Source organism: Lutra lutra, chromosome 2 (genome assembly GCF_902655055.1).
Source record: "Lutra lutra chromosome 2, mLutLut1.2, whole genome shotgun sequence".
In the NCBI taxonomy this organism is placed as follows: domain Eukaryota; kingdom Metazoa; phylum Chordata; class Mammalia; order Carnivora; family Mustelidae; genus Lutra; species Lutra lutra.
Window position 1 is genome coordinate 109,824,923 of NC_062279.1, and position 16,647 is coordinate 109,841,569.

General features: G+C 40.4%; 1 protein-coding gene across 3 annotated transcripts in view; it reads left to right on the forward strand.

The window, feature by feature from the left end:
* Positions 1 to 16,647, forward strand: part of EGF (epidermal growth factor) — a 108,599-nt gene that overhangs the window by 68,523 nt on the left and 23,429 nt on the right. For all 3 annotated transcript variants that reach the window (XM_047718212.1, XM_047718213.1, XM_047718214.1), the window contains 6 exons: positions 57 to 205; positions 4,460 to 4,564; positions 5,829 to 6,052; positions 10,215 to 10,382; positions 11,276 to 11,425; positions 14,440 to 14,550. In XM_047718212.1, coding sequence (XP_047574168.1) covers positions 57 to 205; positions 4,460 to 4,564; positions 5,829 to 6,052; positions 10,215 to 10,382; positions 11,276 to 11,425; positions 14,440 to 14,550 — 907 coding nt within the window. The remainder of the gene's footprint in view (positions 1 to 56; positions 206 to 4,459; positions 4,565 to 5,828; positions 6,053 to 10,214; positions 10,383 to 11,275; positions 11,426 to 14,439; positions 14,551 to 16,647) is intronic.

Sequence of the window (16,647 nt, forward strand, 5' to 3'; positions counted from 1 at the left end):
TCCACATTAATTTTTAAAAACAAATCATATAGAAATGCCTGTGTTCTTTTTTGTAGATCTATTTCGCCCATACAGCCCTGAAGTGGATAGAGAGAGCTAATATGGATGGTTCCCAGCGAGAAAGGCTTATTGAGGAAGCTATAGATGTGCCAGAAGGTCTTGCCATAGATTGGATTGAGCGTAAATTCTACTGGACGGACAGGGGGTATGCTTCCTCCTTCACTTGTAAGCCACGTGGGATGGGAATGAGGCATAAGTGATAGCGCTGGTCTCAGCCTCCTCTTTGAACCCAAGAGAATATTGCTGGGCACTTGGGTGGTACTGGAGGAAAGATGCCCCTGATGCTGTCCACATTCCCTCCACTCCCCCACACACTACCAGGCAGGGTGGTCCTCGTTTCATCAAGACTGGATCTATATCCAGGGGACAATTGTGAGGACCAAGGAAGGAACCTAGGCTTTTGATCTTCAGGCTGTGATCAGAGAAAGGCAAAGCCTGTCTGAATACAATCACTGAGCATCCTCTGAGCATCTGCTCTGGATACCCCATATCCTCGGTAACTTGGGCAAATGCTTGTTCCACGTATCAGTATAAGAGATGTAGAAAGAAGGTGGTGCATAAATAATTGCCAAATGAAGGGTGTGCACACCTGGAAGGGCTTGGAAGAGGCTCCAGGAATCAGCTAGCCCCACCCCCTCACTGTACAGACCAGAAGGCACATGTTGTCTCCTCGTGAATAAGCATGAAAGGAGGGAGCAAGGCTGAACGTGGGAGTTATGAGCCAAGTCTTCACGAGAGTAGAGAGATGGTCTACTTGCCCTGATGCTGGCTTTCCCAGAACTAGAGAGAAGCTAGGCTGTTTCTGTCCTCTGGGCGTACTGCTCCCCTGGCTGTAGAGGGGCAGGTGTGCTGGTGTGTGTGTGGCTTGTGTGAACCCAAGGAATGGTGGTGGTGGGAGGAGGGTGGGGAAAGGAAGTGGCTGCGTCTTTTCTGTGTGCTATTGAGGGCCACTCCTTGCTTCTGAGAGAGGCCGCTAACCGCAGAGAACAGGCAGCTGTCACAAGACGGTATGAGAAATTCTCTGTGCTTTAGGATGTTTGATCAGAGCGCTTAGAGCCACAGAGTGTAATGGTAGTCAACCTATGCAACTATGTTAAAGTGAAAGAAGGTAGAATTAATTAGGATTTCACCTCTAGGAAGTCAGTGGTCCCAATCCAGAAGGAGAAGTCCCAGGGAACAGATTTATAGACCTGGGGGTAGTTTTCCTCTGTCCCAGAAAATTTTTTTGGTCTGGATAATCCATGGGAGACAAATGGTGTTTTAAAAATGAGCCAGATGTATGGCATGGTGTACAGTTATCAATAACATGGTACTTTTATATTCACAGTAGTCCATTTTCATTCATTCATTCATTTTTGTTCATTTACTTAAACACATCTTTATTCCTTTATTCTTTGCATATTTATTTATTGAATATCTGAAATGCATCAGATGTTATCCTAAGAGCTTTATAGTCATGACACTGTGAATCCCAACAAGGTAAGTTCTCTTATCCCCAATTTAAAGATGAAAAAACCTGGAATTAAAGAGGTAAGGTAGCTTCCCCAATGGCAAGCAGCCAGCAAGAAGTAGATCTGGAGTTTTAGTTGTAGTAATGATAAAAATCATAATAACAGCCTCCTCTGTGTGGAACCTACTTAAAAGGATGTTTTAAAATGTCAGTTGTGTATAATAACAGAGTTTGTCTGCGGCTGTTCCCAGAAAGGTAAACGTTGATCTGGACAGCAGATGTCAGCCGCTCTTGGCCTCTCCAAGGATGCCAGGTCTCCTCATATTTCCTGCATTTGCATGGCACCTTTAATTTTCAGTGTTTGATTAATGGCCCCATGGTACCTATTGCAAGGCAACGCCTTCAGGAGATAGTCAGGCACCTCTGTGGGCTGGAGAATCAGACCTCAACTTCCCTAGTTCACGGACTTCAGTAATAACAAGCCCTTCTAAGTCCTCTTCCCTCTAATGGCAGCTGTTAAAAGGAAACCTTTAATTTGTCTGGAAATGAGAGGTTTATAGCTTGAAAACCTCGATATTAGCTAGAAATTGGATTGAAATAATTGAGATTCCAAGCTCATGATATTAGATTATATGGTAACTCTTAGCTAATTGAAAGAACCAGAGCAGATGCTTACAGTTTATATTGGCTGAGGAAAAGACCTACTCACATTAACATCTCACTGTAGGAAGGAAGCTAATTGATCATTCTACTGGCAGTGCTATCATTTAGCATTAAGGAATCCTGATTCTTAAAGTCAAATGCCCAGCAAAAATGAATTAGGAGGGCAAAAATATATGTTTGCTCATGATTTATACCTCCTGGGAGGTATAAATCACTCTTCCAGGGCTCTGGGTGGACAAGTCTTGGCCTGTCCACAGGGTGGGTTTTGGGGCATCCCAGAGGCATTGAGACCAATTAGATCATGGAAAAAAAGAGAAAGATGCTGCATTAGATCAACGGTCTTGCTTGAACTCGTGTGCACCCAGATGTCCATGCTTGTCTTTGCTTTCTCATCACCTACACTGGAGTTAGAGGTTTGCTTTCTGGCTGAATGAAAAGAAGTGTATTACTGGGTGAGCCCCTGGGGAGCTGTGAAAGTAAATTCCAGAAATCCTGCCTAAGACAGCTCCAGCGTCAGGAGCTTACATCCGTCTTGATTCTCATCAGTTCACTCCTGCTCAAAACAGTAAGAATTTAGAGATGATGTAGCTGTGAGATCAGAACTAACAGTTTTCTCTCCCCTGGTCACAAGCAAGTGGCCTCAGAATTCCTTCCCTCCCTCTCAGGGAAAGGCTCAGTGACAGTTGACCCATCGAGTTCAAAAATACCTTCCAGCCGGCAGTACCTTGGCGATGGATCACTTCATCTGGAAATAGAATTATCTTTTAAGAGTGGCTCTGTTGTGCAAATGGCTTCCAGTTATCCAGTGCCCTGAGTTGGTGGTTTGTACCATGTACTTGACCAGCACAGGCTCTGAGCCATTTTTGCCTTTGCCTCCCTCCCACACAGAAACTATGAGGAGGACTATATGAAACCCCTTCCCCACCGAGTGGCTAGAAAGTACACTCACATAAACCACGCAGAGACCTCCTTAGTGTTTAGTAGAACAGGGAGGAGAGAATAGTTCTGCCCTGTGTTTCTGGTCAGGCCTGTTTTATGTGGACATTGCCCACAAGAGCAAGGGATAGGCCTTCCCAGATGTTGGTTGAATGAATTAAAGATAATTATACTCTGCAGTGTACAGGTAGGGAAACAGGCTGAGCAGATGACACAGGTGGGAGGGAAGGTTCTTATCCTCTCAGCCTGTGGTCCTGCCTGCTCCTGGTTGCTGCTTGGAAGCCCAGGTTAGTAAACAGGGTGAGGCATGCTGGAATAAGGCATCGTCGTCTTGAGTCTGCCACTTGCATTCTTTACGTTCCCTAGACTATAATTCCCTCAACCTCTCCTGCGGTACTCTGAGCTCTATAAGGACAGAGGCAGGGTTTTGTTTACTGTTGTCTCTAATGCTTCAGCAAATCTTTGACACACTGTAGGTGCTCAGTAAATACTTACTTGTAATAAAGATCAGTTTAACAAATAGAAAAATCAGGAAATGAGGATTTTCTCCTCTGCCAGATTTCAGAGGGTTTTTTTTTTTTAAATTTTAAAAATTTATTTATTTGTCAGGGGGGACCAGGCAGGGGGAGCAACAGGCAGAGGGAGAAGGAGGCTCCCCGCTGAGCAAGAAGCCCAAGGCAGGATTTGATCCCAGGACCCTGGGAGGGTGACCTGAGCTTAAGGCAGACACTTAACCAACTGAGCCACCCAGGCACCCCTATTTTTTTTAATGTAAAGATTAGCAATAATATTTCAGTACTCTTATTTGTCTTAGAATCATATGGAAGAAAACAAAGTCAACAGAAATCTCGCCTCTGCTGTCCTTGTGTTAGCTGCCTCTGTCACCCTTCGAGGTCTACTCTCTCTCCTCCCTGTGACCTGTGACCATGAAGAAGAGAACTGCTCCTCTCTGGCTTTCAGTGGGCTTAGCAGGAGCTGGGAGGTTGTGAAGAAAAGGGGGTCAGTGGTATTTATACTCCTGACTTTGTCCCTGCCAGGCCCCTGACACAGTCCCCTCTTACCTTATCCTTGCACTGTGTATTTTAATTGTGTGGGATAAATACTGGGGTGCTGATTAAAAGGCTGTTTAAAAAAAAATAGAATTCATGGGTGTATGTCCTGACATGTGTGTATGTATGTGTGATGACCTTGACTTGTGTTGAGAGTATGTGGGTATGTGTGTGCATTCATGTGATGGAGGTAGTTTAGAATGCCTATCTTTGCATTTCAGTAAGTAACAGGGAGAAGGAGTATGTTTGTTTAAAAAGTAAAGTTGATGTAACAAGCTCCTTTTTATTACATGCATTTTAGGAAATCTCTCATTGAAGGGAGTGATTTAAATGGAAAACACCGTGAAATAATCATCAAGGAGGACCTCTCTCAGCCACGAGGAATTGCTGTTCATCCAATGGCCAAGTAAGTATTTGTGAAAATAATGCACTTTCCCATAGGGGTCATGAGAGTTCATGTTTGATATACTAGTGTCCAAAATTTGTTGTAAGACCTCAGGTGTTCAGGGGACTCAGAAATCAAGAAAATCCATGAGATTGGTTCAAACTTTCAGTTCAAACTCATCCTTTTATGTCTTGGTTCAAACTCATCCTTTTATGTCTTTCAACTTTCTCTTCTTACATAAAAGTTTTGTTATTCCCATAACCTTCCTTTTAAGCCAATTTTTTTTAAAAGAAGTGGGCTATAATTCATTAACCAATTAGATGCAAGCCCACGAAACTACTTTCTTTAAAAATCTACATTATTATCCTGAACAAAGGATGGTATTCATATTTCATGCCTTATGAATTCTATTTAGAGAAAACATAAGATGAGTTTGAATGATAGGTCATTCCTAGATTTAGATAACTGGAAATAGAAACCATGAAAGATGAGAGGACTATGTTGGTAATCGTGAATTTGACATATTGGTGAAAAATATTGGTTTAAGTTTAGAGAATTAAGGAAAATAATGGATTCCTTCCTAGTTGTTAAAAAACAAGGATTAAAAACTAGCCCTATTTTATTTCTAATGGGAATTTTATTATGGTCTATGGGAAATAATATACTGGCATTAATTGATAATTGATTTGGAGCCAGCCATGTGATTTAAAAAGTGAGAATATAACCATCTCTAAACAAACCAATATGAAAGATAATGAACCATATTGACCTCAAAAAATGTGCCTCAGCATCCAATTCATGTAACTTAAAATTGGCCAAGTTAACTGAGTACACTGTATAAAACTAGATAACTGATAAATATGCTATTTCTTTTATGTTGCAATTTTACATGTATAGTGAGTTTTATAAATGTGTAGCAGAGGGACTGGCTAACAAGATTGTGTTGCCTTTTGCAGCATGAAATGCTAATTTAAGAATATGTTCTTGAACACACTTTCAATTAGTAATATAGTTCAATTTTTCAAACTAATTTCTTTATTTCTTCTTTATCCAATGATCTGAGACTTAATTCAGCATTTCCTGTCCAAGATGCTCTATGTAGACAAGATAATTTTTGCTATTGAGAACATTACATGTCTGGAGTACACTGCTATACTTTCTATATTCCTTGGTGTACCACTTCAGTTTATTCTAAAGTGATTTACATTGACGTTTTCAGTGATGAAAGAATGGAAGAATTTTTTTTCATGCAAATTTTATTTGTTGTATGCTTTCTTGATTAAAGGAAATTATTCTGGACTGATATGGGGATTAAGCCACGAATTGAAAGTTCTTCCCTTCAAGGCGTTGGCCGACTGGTTATAGCTAGTTCTGAACTGGTCTGGCCCAGTGGAATAACAATTGATTACTTAACTGACAAATTGTATTGGTGTGATGCCAAGCTGTCTGTGATCGAAATGGCCAATCTGGATGGTTCAAAACGCCAAAGACTTGTCCAGAACGATGTAGGTGAGGCTTTGGGATGGGTGATCTCTTCCTTTTGTCCTGAGTGTTGACAATTGTTAGATACAAAATGTGTTTACACATACCCACAGACGCACACACACACTCTCACCCCCCAGACACACCCTTCCCTCAGCCATATATGGTGAGAGAAGTATGGAGACAAACACACTGACAGATTTCTTTGGGGACTTCTGAGCTACAAAGATTACCTTCACATTGGAATACTGGATAAAAACATGATGATTTATAAGCATTTCTTTTTGCCAAGTTTCCCAAAATCAGAAGGAAAATATTAAAAAGACCTCTTTGGGGATAAGAACTTTATTCAGTTGTCATTTGTTAGGTTTTAGACAATGTCGTTTGTATAACTGTCATAGTATCACCTTTAGGTATTAATGAATATACATTCATAACCAAAGATTAACATAGTTTTCTTTCCTATTATATTTTCATGGGGTGACATGTATGTTCATAAACATATTAAAATGCTGTAATCTATGCTGAATGTTAAAAAAGAAATACTGATGATGTCTGAGGCTCAGTTGGTTAAGCGTGAAACTCTTGGTTTCAGCTCTGGTCAAGATCCACAGGTAAAGAGATTGAGCCCTGGGTTGGGCTCCCTGCTCAGTGGGAAGTCTGCTTCCCCTCTGTCCTTACCCCACTCCCGTGAGCCTGAACTCTCTCTCTCTCAGAAATAAATAAATCTTAGAGAGAGAGAAATACTGAGTATACCAGGAGCCACTGCATTTTCTTGAGCAGGAAATACATATGATAAGACTGGCACCTCCATGTAAGCACTTAGGTAGCAGTATTAGGGTTGGATTGAAATCTGGAGAGAAGGAAATTAGTCAGGAGGCTACAACTGTTGTCTAGTCAACAGTCGGTGCAGGCCTGAGATAGAACATTGCCATTTCAAAGTAAAATGGAGGACTAGAGTATTTTAAAAAAGTCACTGTGAATGAAAAACTTCAAGAATTTGGTACTAGATTGAATATCAAAATGAGAGTCAGGGAGATGCTGAAGATGCTTCAAAGATTCAGAAGCTGGTTGGTTGAGTAGATGCAAAAAAATATGGTCTATCTCTTTTATGAAGAAGCTGATTAATAATTCCATATTTATTTTGTCTATTCTTTTTGGGTTGAGGAGATGAATTTCTAGATATATATTGTACACTAAATTGATCATGATAAGTAAATTTAAAATTATATATACTTCCAAGATTCCTTAAAAATTAAGCGTATAAGGGGCGCCTGGGTGGCTCAGTGGGTTAAGCCTCTGCCTTCAGCTCAGGTCATGATCTCAGGGTCCTGGGATCAAGCCCTACATCGGGCTCTCTGCTCAGCAGAGAGTCTGCTTCTCCCTTTCTCTCTGCCTGCCTCTCTGTCTACCTGTGATCTCTGTCTGTCAAAATTAAAAAAAAAAAAAATTAAAGGTATACTTTACAATAAATCATAAGCTTATGTAAGATCATAGACTTTACTCATCCAGACACTTTATGGAATCACTTTGGGAAGTGGAGATACAGTAGAGAGTAAAACAAAAATGTTTCCTGTGAGGTCATGGGGGGGGGCATATATTATTTAAAAAATACATCACCCAAATAAATGGGAAATTATAGCTTTGATACATGAAGGCATAAAAGGATTTGAAGATTTCTAACCAGGATGTAAAGATACCATATGTTAACCCAAAAAGCATAACAGATACTTTGTGAATAATTTCTATGCTTTTGTAATCTGTGACTAATACAATTTCCTGTTAAAAGCCATTATTGATGGACTTTGGGAAGGGTATATGTTGTAATGAGCACTGGATATTCTATAAGACTCATGAATCACAGACCTGTACCCCGGAAACAAATAATACATTATATGTTAATTGAATTTAAATTAGAAAAAAGCCATTATCAGATATCTGCTATGAAAAGATCTAAGTGACCATTTCCATCATTACAGTGCCATCTACTGGCATATAAGTAAGTGGTGGCTTCTCGGCTGCTCACTCAGGATTTTTAACGTAAAGATTGAAGAATTCATTCATTCATTCTTTTTTTTTTTTATTTTTTAAATGAGAGAGAAGGTGCATGGTAGGGACTGGGGAGAGGCAGAAGGCAGAGGAAGAGAGAGAATCTTAAGCAGACTTCAGGCTCAGTGTGGATCCTGACACAGGGCTCCATCTCACAACTCTGAGATCATGGCCTGAGCTGAAATGGAGAGTTGGATGCATAACTGACTGAGCCACCCAGGTGTCCCCGAAGAAATTCATTCTTTACTTCACATTCAACCGTGGCTCTTCTATTTAAAAAACTAACGAAGATTGTTTCTAGTGTGAGATATTTGTTGAAAAACTATAGCTAATTCTCATCAACTATATTTCAGTATTAAAAATAAGAAAAATAAAAAATTTTAAAAAGATTTTTAAAAATAGCTAATTCTGACATGTGCTACAAATGGGTGAACCCTGGAGACATTATAGTGAGTGAAATAAGCCAGGCACAAAAGACAAATACCATATGATTCTATCTACTTGACGTATCTAGAACAGTCACATTCATAGAAGAGTAGAATGAGTGGGGTGGGAAATGGGAAGTTGTGGTTTAATGGATATATTTTTTTAATATTTTATTTTTACTTATTTATTTGAGAGAGAGAGACAGCGAGATAGAGCACGAGTGAGGAGAAGGTCAGAGGGAGAAGCAGACTCCCCGTGGAACTGGGAGCCCGATGTGGGACTCGATCCCAGGACTCCAGGATCATGACCTGAGCTGAAGGCAGCCGCCTAACCAACTGAGCCACCCAGGCGCCCCTGGTTTAATGGATATTAGAGTTTCAGTTTTGCAAGATAAAGTTCTGGAAGTTGGCTGTATAACAAAGTGAATGTACTTAACACTACTAAAATGTATGCCTAGGTTAAGATGATATATCTTATGTTAGAGGTATTTTGCCATAACAAAAAACCCTCATAGCTATATAAAAATGTCTGTGCTGCATTTATGGCTTTAATTGGGAACAAAAGGCTAGAGACTACTAAGATGCTCGTAATGGCTCTGGTCAGTAATGATGGATGGAGACTCATTGTCACCAGCACAAGTCATTTGAGTTTGCTGCCAGAAGAGGGAGACATTCATTCTAACCCACCAAAACCACTGCTCATTTGCAAAAAAACTGGCCTGGGAAATGTGACTGAACATGATTAAAGGTTCCAAATTTGGGGCTCCCTAGCTTTAGCCTCTAAGCACTTGAGACAGTGTATTACAGCATTTCCCTGCTTACTATAAATACTTGAATATCTTATCAGGGCAGTTCCAGGGGCATGGAGAGGTGGGTTAGTTGAGGTGGGGTCAGAAGAGCCCACTTAGGGGTGATAGGAGCCGTGAAAATGGAGGCAGTAGATAATAAATGACTTTTAATCAGCTTGGCCAAGATGGGAAGGAAAAAGACAAAAGGAAGCTGGAGGGGTCAGGGAGATGGGGATGTTAATGAGCTAAGGGAAGGCAGCTAGTAGAGGGAAGAGAGTGAAGATGTAAAAGAAAGGGATAATTAACAGAACAAGGTGTGAGAGAAGGCAGGAAGAATGAGACCAGGAGCACAGGCCAATGCACTAAAACTAGATAACAGGAGAGGCAGGAAAGGAGGTGGGGGTCCAATGCAGGGAAATGTGTTGCTGGAGATGGGAATTTAAAGAGACTGTTACTGAGTTACTTCAAATTGTTAAAGGTCCTTACAACAACTTGCAAATTTAGCCTACTCCTTATTGTTGCCACTTAAAATACAAGGAACCTAGTGCAAAAACAGGTAAAATAACTTACTGAAGTTTAGTCTATAGTGGCAGAATCACCAAACACAGCATTGCTGCTCTAGCCTCTTCCTTCTTGATATTCTGTCAATCAGCCCACATTCTCCCATGCCCCAAATGCTGTGTGACAATGTGAGTACCTCATACCACCGGGCTCCCCTTCTAGAACAAGGTTCCCTCACCATGTGGGTTTTCCCTGGTTCAGGCATAGGTAGTGGTGTGTGTCTTGCTTAGCGGCTATAGTAAAGGAATGCTTTAGTGTGGGAATCACGTGAGCATGTTGTAAGCCTTGTGCTTTTAAAAAAAATATTCACGGCAAAGGCAAGATGTACTTGTCTTGGATTCAGACTTGGATTTAAATTGCTTTCAGGGCACCCTTTTGCTGTGGCTGTGTTTGAGGACCATGTGTGGCTCTCAGATTGGACTATGCCATCGGTAACAAGGGTGAACAAGAGGACGGGCAAAAACTGGGTACGTCTCCGAGGCGGCATGCTGAAGCCCTCATCACTGGTTGTAGTCCATCCATTGGCAAAACCAGGTACACTGGCCATGTCACACAGTGTTTCTTTGGCTGGCATCTGTAACTATTTTAATTGATAGGAGAGGAGGAGGATATGGCAATTCCCACTAATCTGGGTGGATGTTAAGATTTCCTGAGATTTGGATTGGGTTTAATCTGGTAGTAAATTTGGGCTTCATCTTTCCATTCTCATGTTTGCTTCTCCTGACCAGCTTCTACTTAAGTTGCTCCTTTCCAAGGAGTCTTGGGTTAAGGGCACTGAGGGTGGGAATGAGGGATGGGGAGTGATTTAGACCTGCAGTAGAAGCTTCTACCTTGACTGGGCATTTCCCTACCCCCACCCCTCCGAGAGCGCCAGGGCCTGAACAACATCAGTGTCCTGTACTGACTTCCTTCTGGATTGCCCCTTGTTGGTTTGACTAGATTATGAGTCAGCAAATAGGGATCATATCCACCTATCAAGCTTCTTGAACAGAAGTACTGACTATACTGGGGCGCCTGGGTGGCTCAGTGGGTTAAGCCTCTGCCTTCGGCTCAGGTCATGATCCCAGGTCCTGGAATCGCATCGGGCTCTCTGCTCAGCAGGGAGCCTGCTTCCCCCTTTCTCTCTGCCTGTCTCTCTGCCTGTTTGTGATCTCTTTCTCTGTCTGTCAAATAAATACAAAAAAATAGTACTACATAATACACAAAAAAAGTACTGACTATACTCAATAAATATGCACAAGGTAATAGCATTCTGAGCTGATCTTAGAACTGGCTCCATTAGGAAATCTTCTGAAATAGATCTTGATATAGGTTCCATTTAGATACACTGAAATTTTCCCCCCAAAAGCTGTACTCTGTGATCCGTATCAATGGCACTTTTTTTGATCTCCAAGCCCGTCTGTGAATGTACCTCTTTTCCCCACAAGGAGCAACGCCCTGCTTACATCAAAATGGAGGCTGTGAACATATTTGCAAAGAGAGGTTTGGAACTGCTCAGTGTTTGTGTCGTGAAGGTTTTGTGAAAGCCCCAGATGACAAAATGTGTCTGGCTCTGAATGGCCATCAGATACCGGCAGGTAAGATGATAAAAATTGTATGGTTAAATTATTTTATTTTAGCTCAGGGATATAGTTCTATATCAATCTTCATGCTTCTGCTGATGTTTAATATTTTGTTATTAAAAGCTTCCCTGCTTCAGGGTGTCTGGGTAGCTCAGTCAGTTAAGTGTCGGACTCTTGGTTTCAGCTCAGGTCATGATCACAGGGTGCTGAGATCGAGCCCTGCATTGGGCTCCATGCTGGACATGGAGCCTGCTTAAAGATTCTCTCTCTCCCTCTGCACCCCCCACACCACCCCCAAAAATACTTTCCTGCTTTTAGGGATGCCCAGTCTTTTTGTTTTGTTTTTCTGCTCTCTTGAGTTTGGGCTTCTTATTAAAGACTAAATTCAGTCGACCCCTTCTAGTTGTAAAACTAACAAACAAAAGATACTATCCAAAACATTGAGTGCCAGTCTCCACCCCTCCCTGGCATTTACAGTGGAGTGGCCCAAACTTGGGGGGAAAAAATGCCAGCATTTTACCACCTCAGATAATGTTCAGAGACATTTTGTTTAGACATTTTATGGCCTCAATTTTAGAGGTAGTTATATACAATCCTACCACATAACTGGTCTTAATATGAAAAGCAAAGTCCTTTATAGTAAATAACTTTAAGATAGTAAATAAGTGTAAGGAATGTAGCCTGAGAAGGTTTGGATCCATGTTTAAAAAACTAAGTATGACTTTGAGGCAGAGGAAAGGAAGAAGATATCAAATGTGATGTGTAGCGAGTAGTGCTGATCTGCTTCCCTTGAATGGGGATTTAAGCAGTATTAAAGATTCTTTTTAAATTGGTTTATCTAGTAGGCGTGGTATAAGTTTGGTGATAGATAAGCAGCAAACACAAGGATTGATTATCCATGGACCGGAATTGGAGATTTTGGATTTTCAGAATTTTCCATGGATTGTTGCTTTAGAAAAACAGTGGTCAATATTTTTTGTTTTAGGACCCCTTTACTCTTTTTAAAAAAAGATTTATTTATTTCTTTTAGAGAGAGAGAGAATGCACATGTGCTCAAGTGTGTGTGTGAACAGACTTTCCACTGAGCAGGGAGCCTGACACTGGGGCTCAGGGCCACCACCCTGATTTCATGACCTGAGCCAAAATCAAGAGTCGGACACCAGGTGTCACCCCAGGACCCTTTTTCACTCCTAAACATGACTGAAAACCCCAAAGAGCTTTTGTTAATGTGGGTTATATCTATCAATATGTATAATATTAGAAATTAAAACTTAAAGTTTAAAAAATATGTTCATTATGCTTATAATAATTTTCCAGTATGTATGAGCATCACATATTTTTAGGGAAATAAATGAAATAGCTATTTTCTAAAACTAAAATATACAGTGAGCATAATGGCACTGTTTTGCATTTATATCCTAATGTCTGGCTTAATATAGGGCAGATGGATTCTCATATATGCTTCTATGTGAAATCTGTTGCTTTGTTGTTTTGCTTGAAGCCTATGAAGAAAATCTGACCTCACACATGGATTTGGAAAAGAGAGGATTGACCATTTAATAGCTTTTTCAGATGACTTTTTTATGTATCTTCTTTCAATACTGTGGCAGAACTGGACAGGTCGTAGTTTCTTAAACCATAGTTGCAGTGTGAATCTGAAGCCACACCAAAAACTTTTTGTCACCAGCTATGTTAAAATCCAGTGGTCTATTTTGTACGTTGAGTGACTCTTTTATTAATGCATGATTTTGTGGCGTCACGTTGGTTGTATGAAAATACGGATTGCCTTCCAAGTGTCACACACACATGTGAATCACATTCATTAATTATTACCATCAAACTCATTAGACAGGTCTTTGAGTTTTGGTATTTTCGGTCAAGCTCAGGGTAGAGAAGAAAAATTTCCAAATTCTACTTTTTACTTGGAAGCTGGTATTTTATCATTAGCAATAAGTACTGTCAGTTGTTTTTCTTGAAATGACAGATTCACCTCATTTTTGAGAAAATGCTTGCCAAATTTCTAACTGTTCATAATAAACTCTGTCAGTCATCCTTCCAAGTGAAAATTATATTCAATGTAAAAAGAGGCTAGTTTCAGCTTGCAGCTCAAAGAGTACACAGTGCTTTTCCTCCAGATGACCAACCATCGTCACTTCATAATGTACCCAGAATGTTTTATACATACTTCCCATTTTGTTATATAGAATTTTAAAGAGCCAAGTATTCCATGGTTGAGATTTTAAAAAATGAATAATACTTAACTGCTTCATCATGGCTCTTCTTAAGTGAGACAGGATTTGTTTGTGTATGTGTGTATGTGAATGTATACAGTGAAGAACATGACTTTTAGTTGAGTTTGGTGCCATAGACTTAATTCATGATAGGATGCCAGCAGTCTTACCTGATGTCCAATGCCACATGTATTTGCATTTTGTGAAAATAGTTTTGACCTTATGGACTCTGTGCATGCAATGGGAACCTGGGGTCCAAGGACCACACTTTGAGAAGTTAGCGTTTTAGGAGATCCATTTTTCCTATGTACTACAGAATTGCATAGGTCCCATGCCTATGTTAAATTATGACTTGTTTATACCCTTACACATTTCTAAATACAGGTAAAATAAGTATTGAAAGTAGCCTAAAGGAGGAGTGTACATGGAAGGCAGGTTGGGGAGATCATCTTATTAATTTGTCCTTAGTGATGGTGGGTTGTGATTGTGAGTTGATAATGTCCGTTAGGATTTTAGTATTCTACTCTTATTGTATTTGCTGGTACCTAAAAGAGTCCTGTCTCTTTGCTCTCTGGCTCCCCCAACCCTCAACCATCAAGTGCTCTGGGAGAAACTGGGAGGGTATGGTGTAGCGGGCAAAGTTTTCTAAGTCACCAAAACACTGCTAGTTTCCCTGAATGCTCTTACTGTACAAGTAAGTCTAAACTCAAACAACCAGCACACAGCCGTAGATACAAATTAAGTCCAAGTTTCTTGATCATAAAAGGTACATTAACTGTATCTTTTGATCTTCACTAGGTAGTGAAGCAGATCGAGGAATGCCATTGGATGTCTCATCCAGGAATAGAGGATCTGAAGAGAGCATTACAGAATCTCAGAGTTTGCTAGTGGCTGAGATCATGGTATCAGGTATGAATGAGGAATTCTCCAACATAGCTTTGGTTCCAACAATTTCCAGCCTACTAGTTAGAATCCTGAATTAGCTCTATAACTTTGGCTAAGCGTACACAAAACAAGTCAAGCCAGACTTTGGACTCAAACTTTGATCCTTTTTTTCTGAACCATGTACCTGAGGAAGATGGCACCATGTTAGACTGGACATAAATTTACTCATTGAGAGTCTTTGAGCTGAAACTTCTTTGAAGAAATCTAACTTGGAAACAAAGGTGAAAAATAAGATGGAACGGACTCAAGTGTGTCCCCATCCATACCTAGTAATTTAGCCCATTTAGCTAGACTTCCCTTAGTGTGAAAAGTAGATAGTAACTGATAAGCAAATATGGGTTGGTTGCTTCAGCTGCTCCAGAGTTTACAAAGAGCAAATAGTAGAATCGTGTTCTATATTGCACATTTATCACCAGAATGCTAAATAATTTGTTCAGTATGTAACAACTTCAGGGAGCCTAATTCTTTTATACTCTATATTTACTCATGAGGTCAGTGGTTTTCAAACTGGGCTTCACTCAGCCCTAGAACCTCTGCAAGCCTCACCCCTTCTTCACAGCTCTCTACCTGCAATCAGCACAGATCTCCTTTGAAACACTGTATTGATTAGGGACGCCTGGGTGGCTCAATTGGTTGGGCAGCTGCCTTCGGCTCAGGTCATGATCCCGGCGTCCTGGGATCGAGTCCCACATCGGGCTCCTTGCTCATCAGGGAGCCTGCTTCTCCCTCTGCCTCTGCCTGCCATTCTGTCTGCCTGTGCTCTCTCTCTCTCTCTCTCTGACAAATAAAGAAATAAAATCTTAAAAAAAAAAAAAGAAACACTGTATTGATTTATATTTCTAAGATTTTATCTTAACAAAGTATCTATGGCTAAAAATAAGTTTGAAAGCTCCACATTAAGACATTAGATACACTTAAAGTGCTCATTCAACTTTTGTGGTCTACAGACTACTTTGCCTGTGTAGGAGATGTGGAGACCTCTTCCCTTTCCCTATTATAAGAACTTATCAGTACAGGGGTGCCTGTGTGGCTCAGTCAGTTAAGTGTCCAACTCTTGATTTCAGCTAAGGTCATGATCTCAGGGTTGTGAAGTTGAGCCCTGCATCAGGCTTCCCACTGGGTGTGGAGCCTGCTTAAGATTCTCTCTCCCTCTCTCTTGGTCCCTCTACCTTCTGTCTCAAAAAAAAAAAAAAAAAAAAAAAGAACTTATCAATAAGATAAAATACACAGATACACAGAGGTGGATATTTTTGGTAATTACAATTTGTATGGAGCTTTAGAGTTTACTAAGTACTTTCCCTCTAAATTAATTTAAAAAAAAAAGATTTCTTTATATATTTGAGAGGGGTTTGGGGAGTGGCAGAGGGAGAGGAGAGAGAACCTCAAGCAGACTCCCTGCTGAGCACAGAGCCTGATCTTACAACCCCAAGATCATGACCTGAGCCAAAATCAAGAGTCGGAAGCTTAACTGACTGAACCACACAGGCACCCCTCTAATTTGATTCTGACCACAATCCATCACTTTACAGATCTGAAAACTGAGACTGAGATATATTGAGATAATGACTTTACCAAAGATTTGAAAATTATGACCAAATAATTAGTTCATATCAAGAAAAAGCCTAGAAAACACTAGCACATTAGGAATATTACTCATTTAGTGATTATTTATTTGCTACATGCTGTGCTAAACCCTAGGGATACGATGATGAGCTAAATACAGACCTGTTCTCCAAGGTCATAGTCTGAAGTTGAGAAAAATAAATGATGGGATAAAACAATATAAATAAATATTAACAGTATTGAGAAACATTTCAAAGTTGCTAAGAATCCCTAAATGTTCACAGAGCGTGTTTTGAAAGACTAATGTTTGGCAGACTCAAAGACCAAGGTAATGAGAGATAGTTAATTAGGCACATCGGTGGGATAGGGGAGTGATGAGTATGGAAAACACATACTGTATTAAAGGCTGTATTTGGCTTCTTACCTGAGACTAGACTATACCTTGTGCAAAATAGATGGAAATGACTGCCTTTGTGAGAACTGCCTCCTCTTTCCATA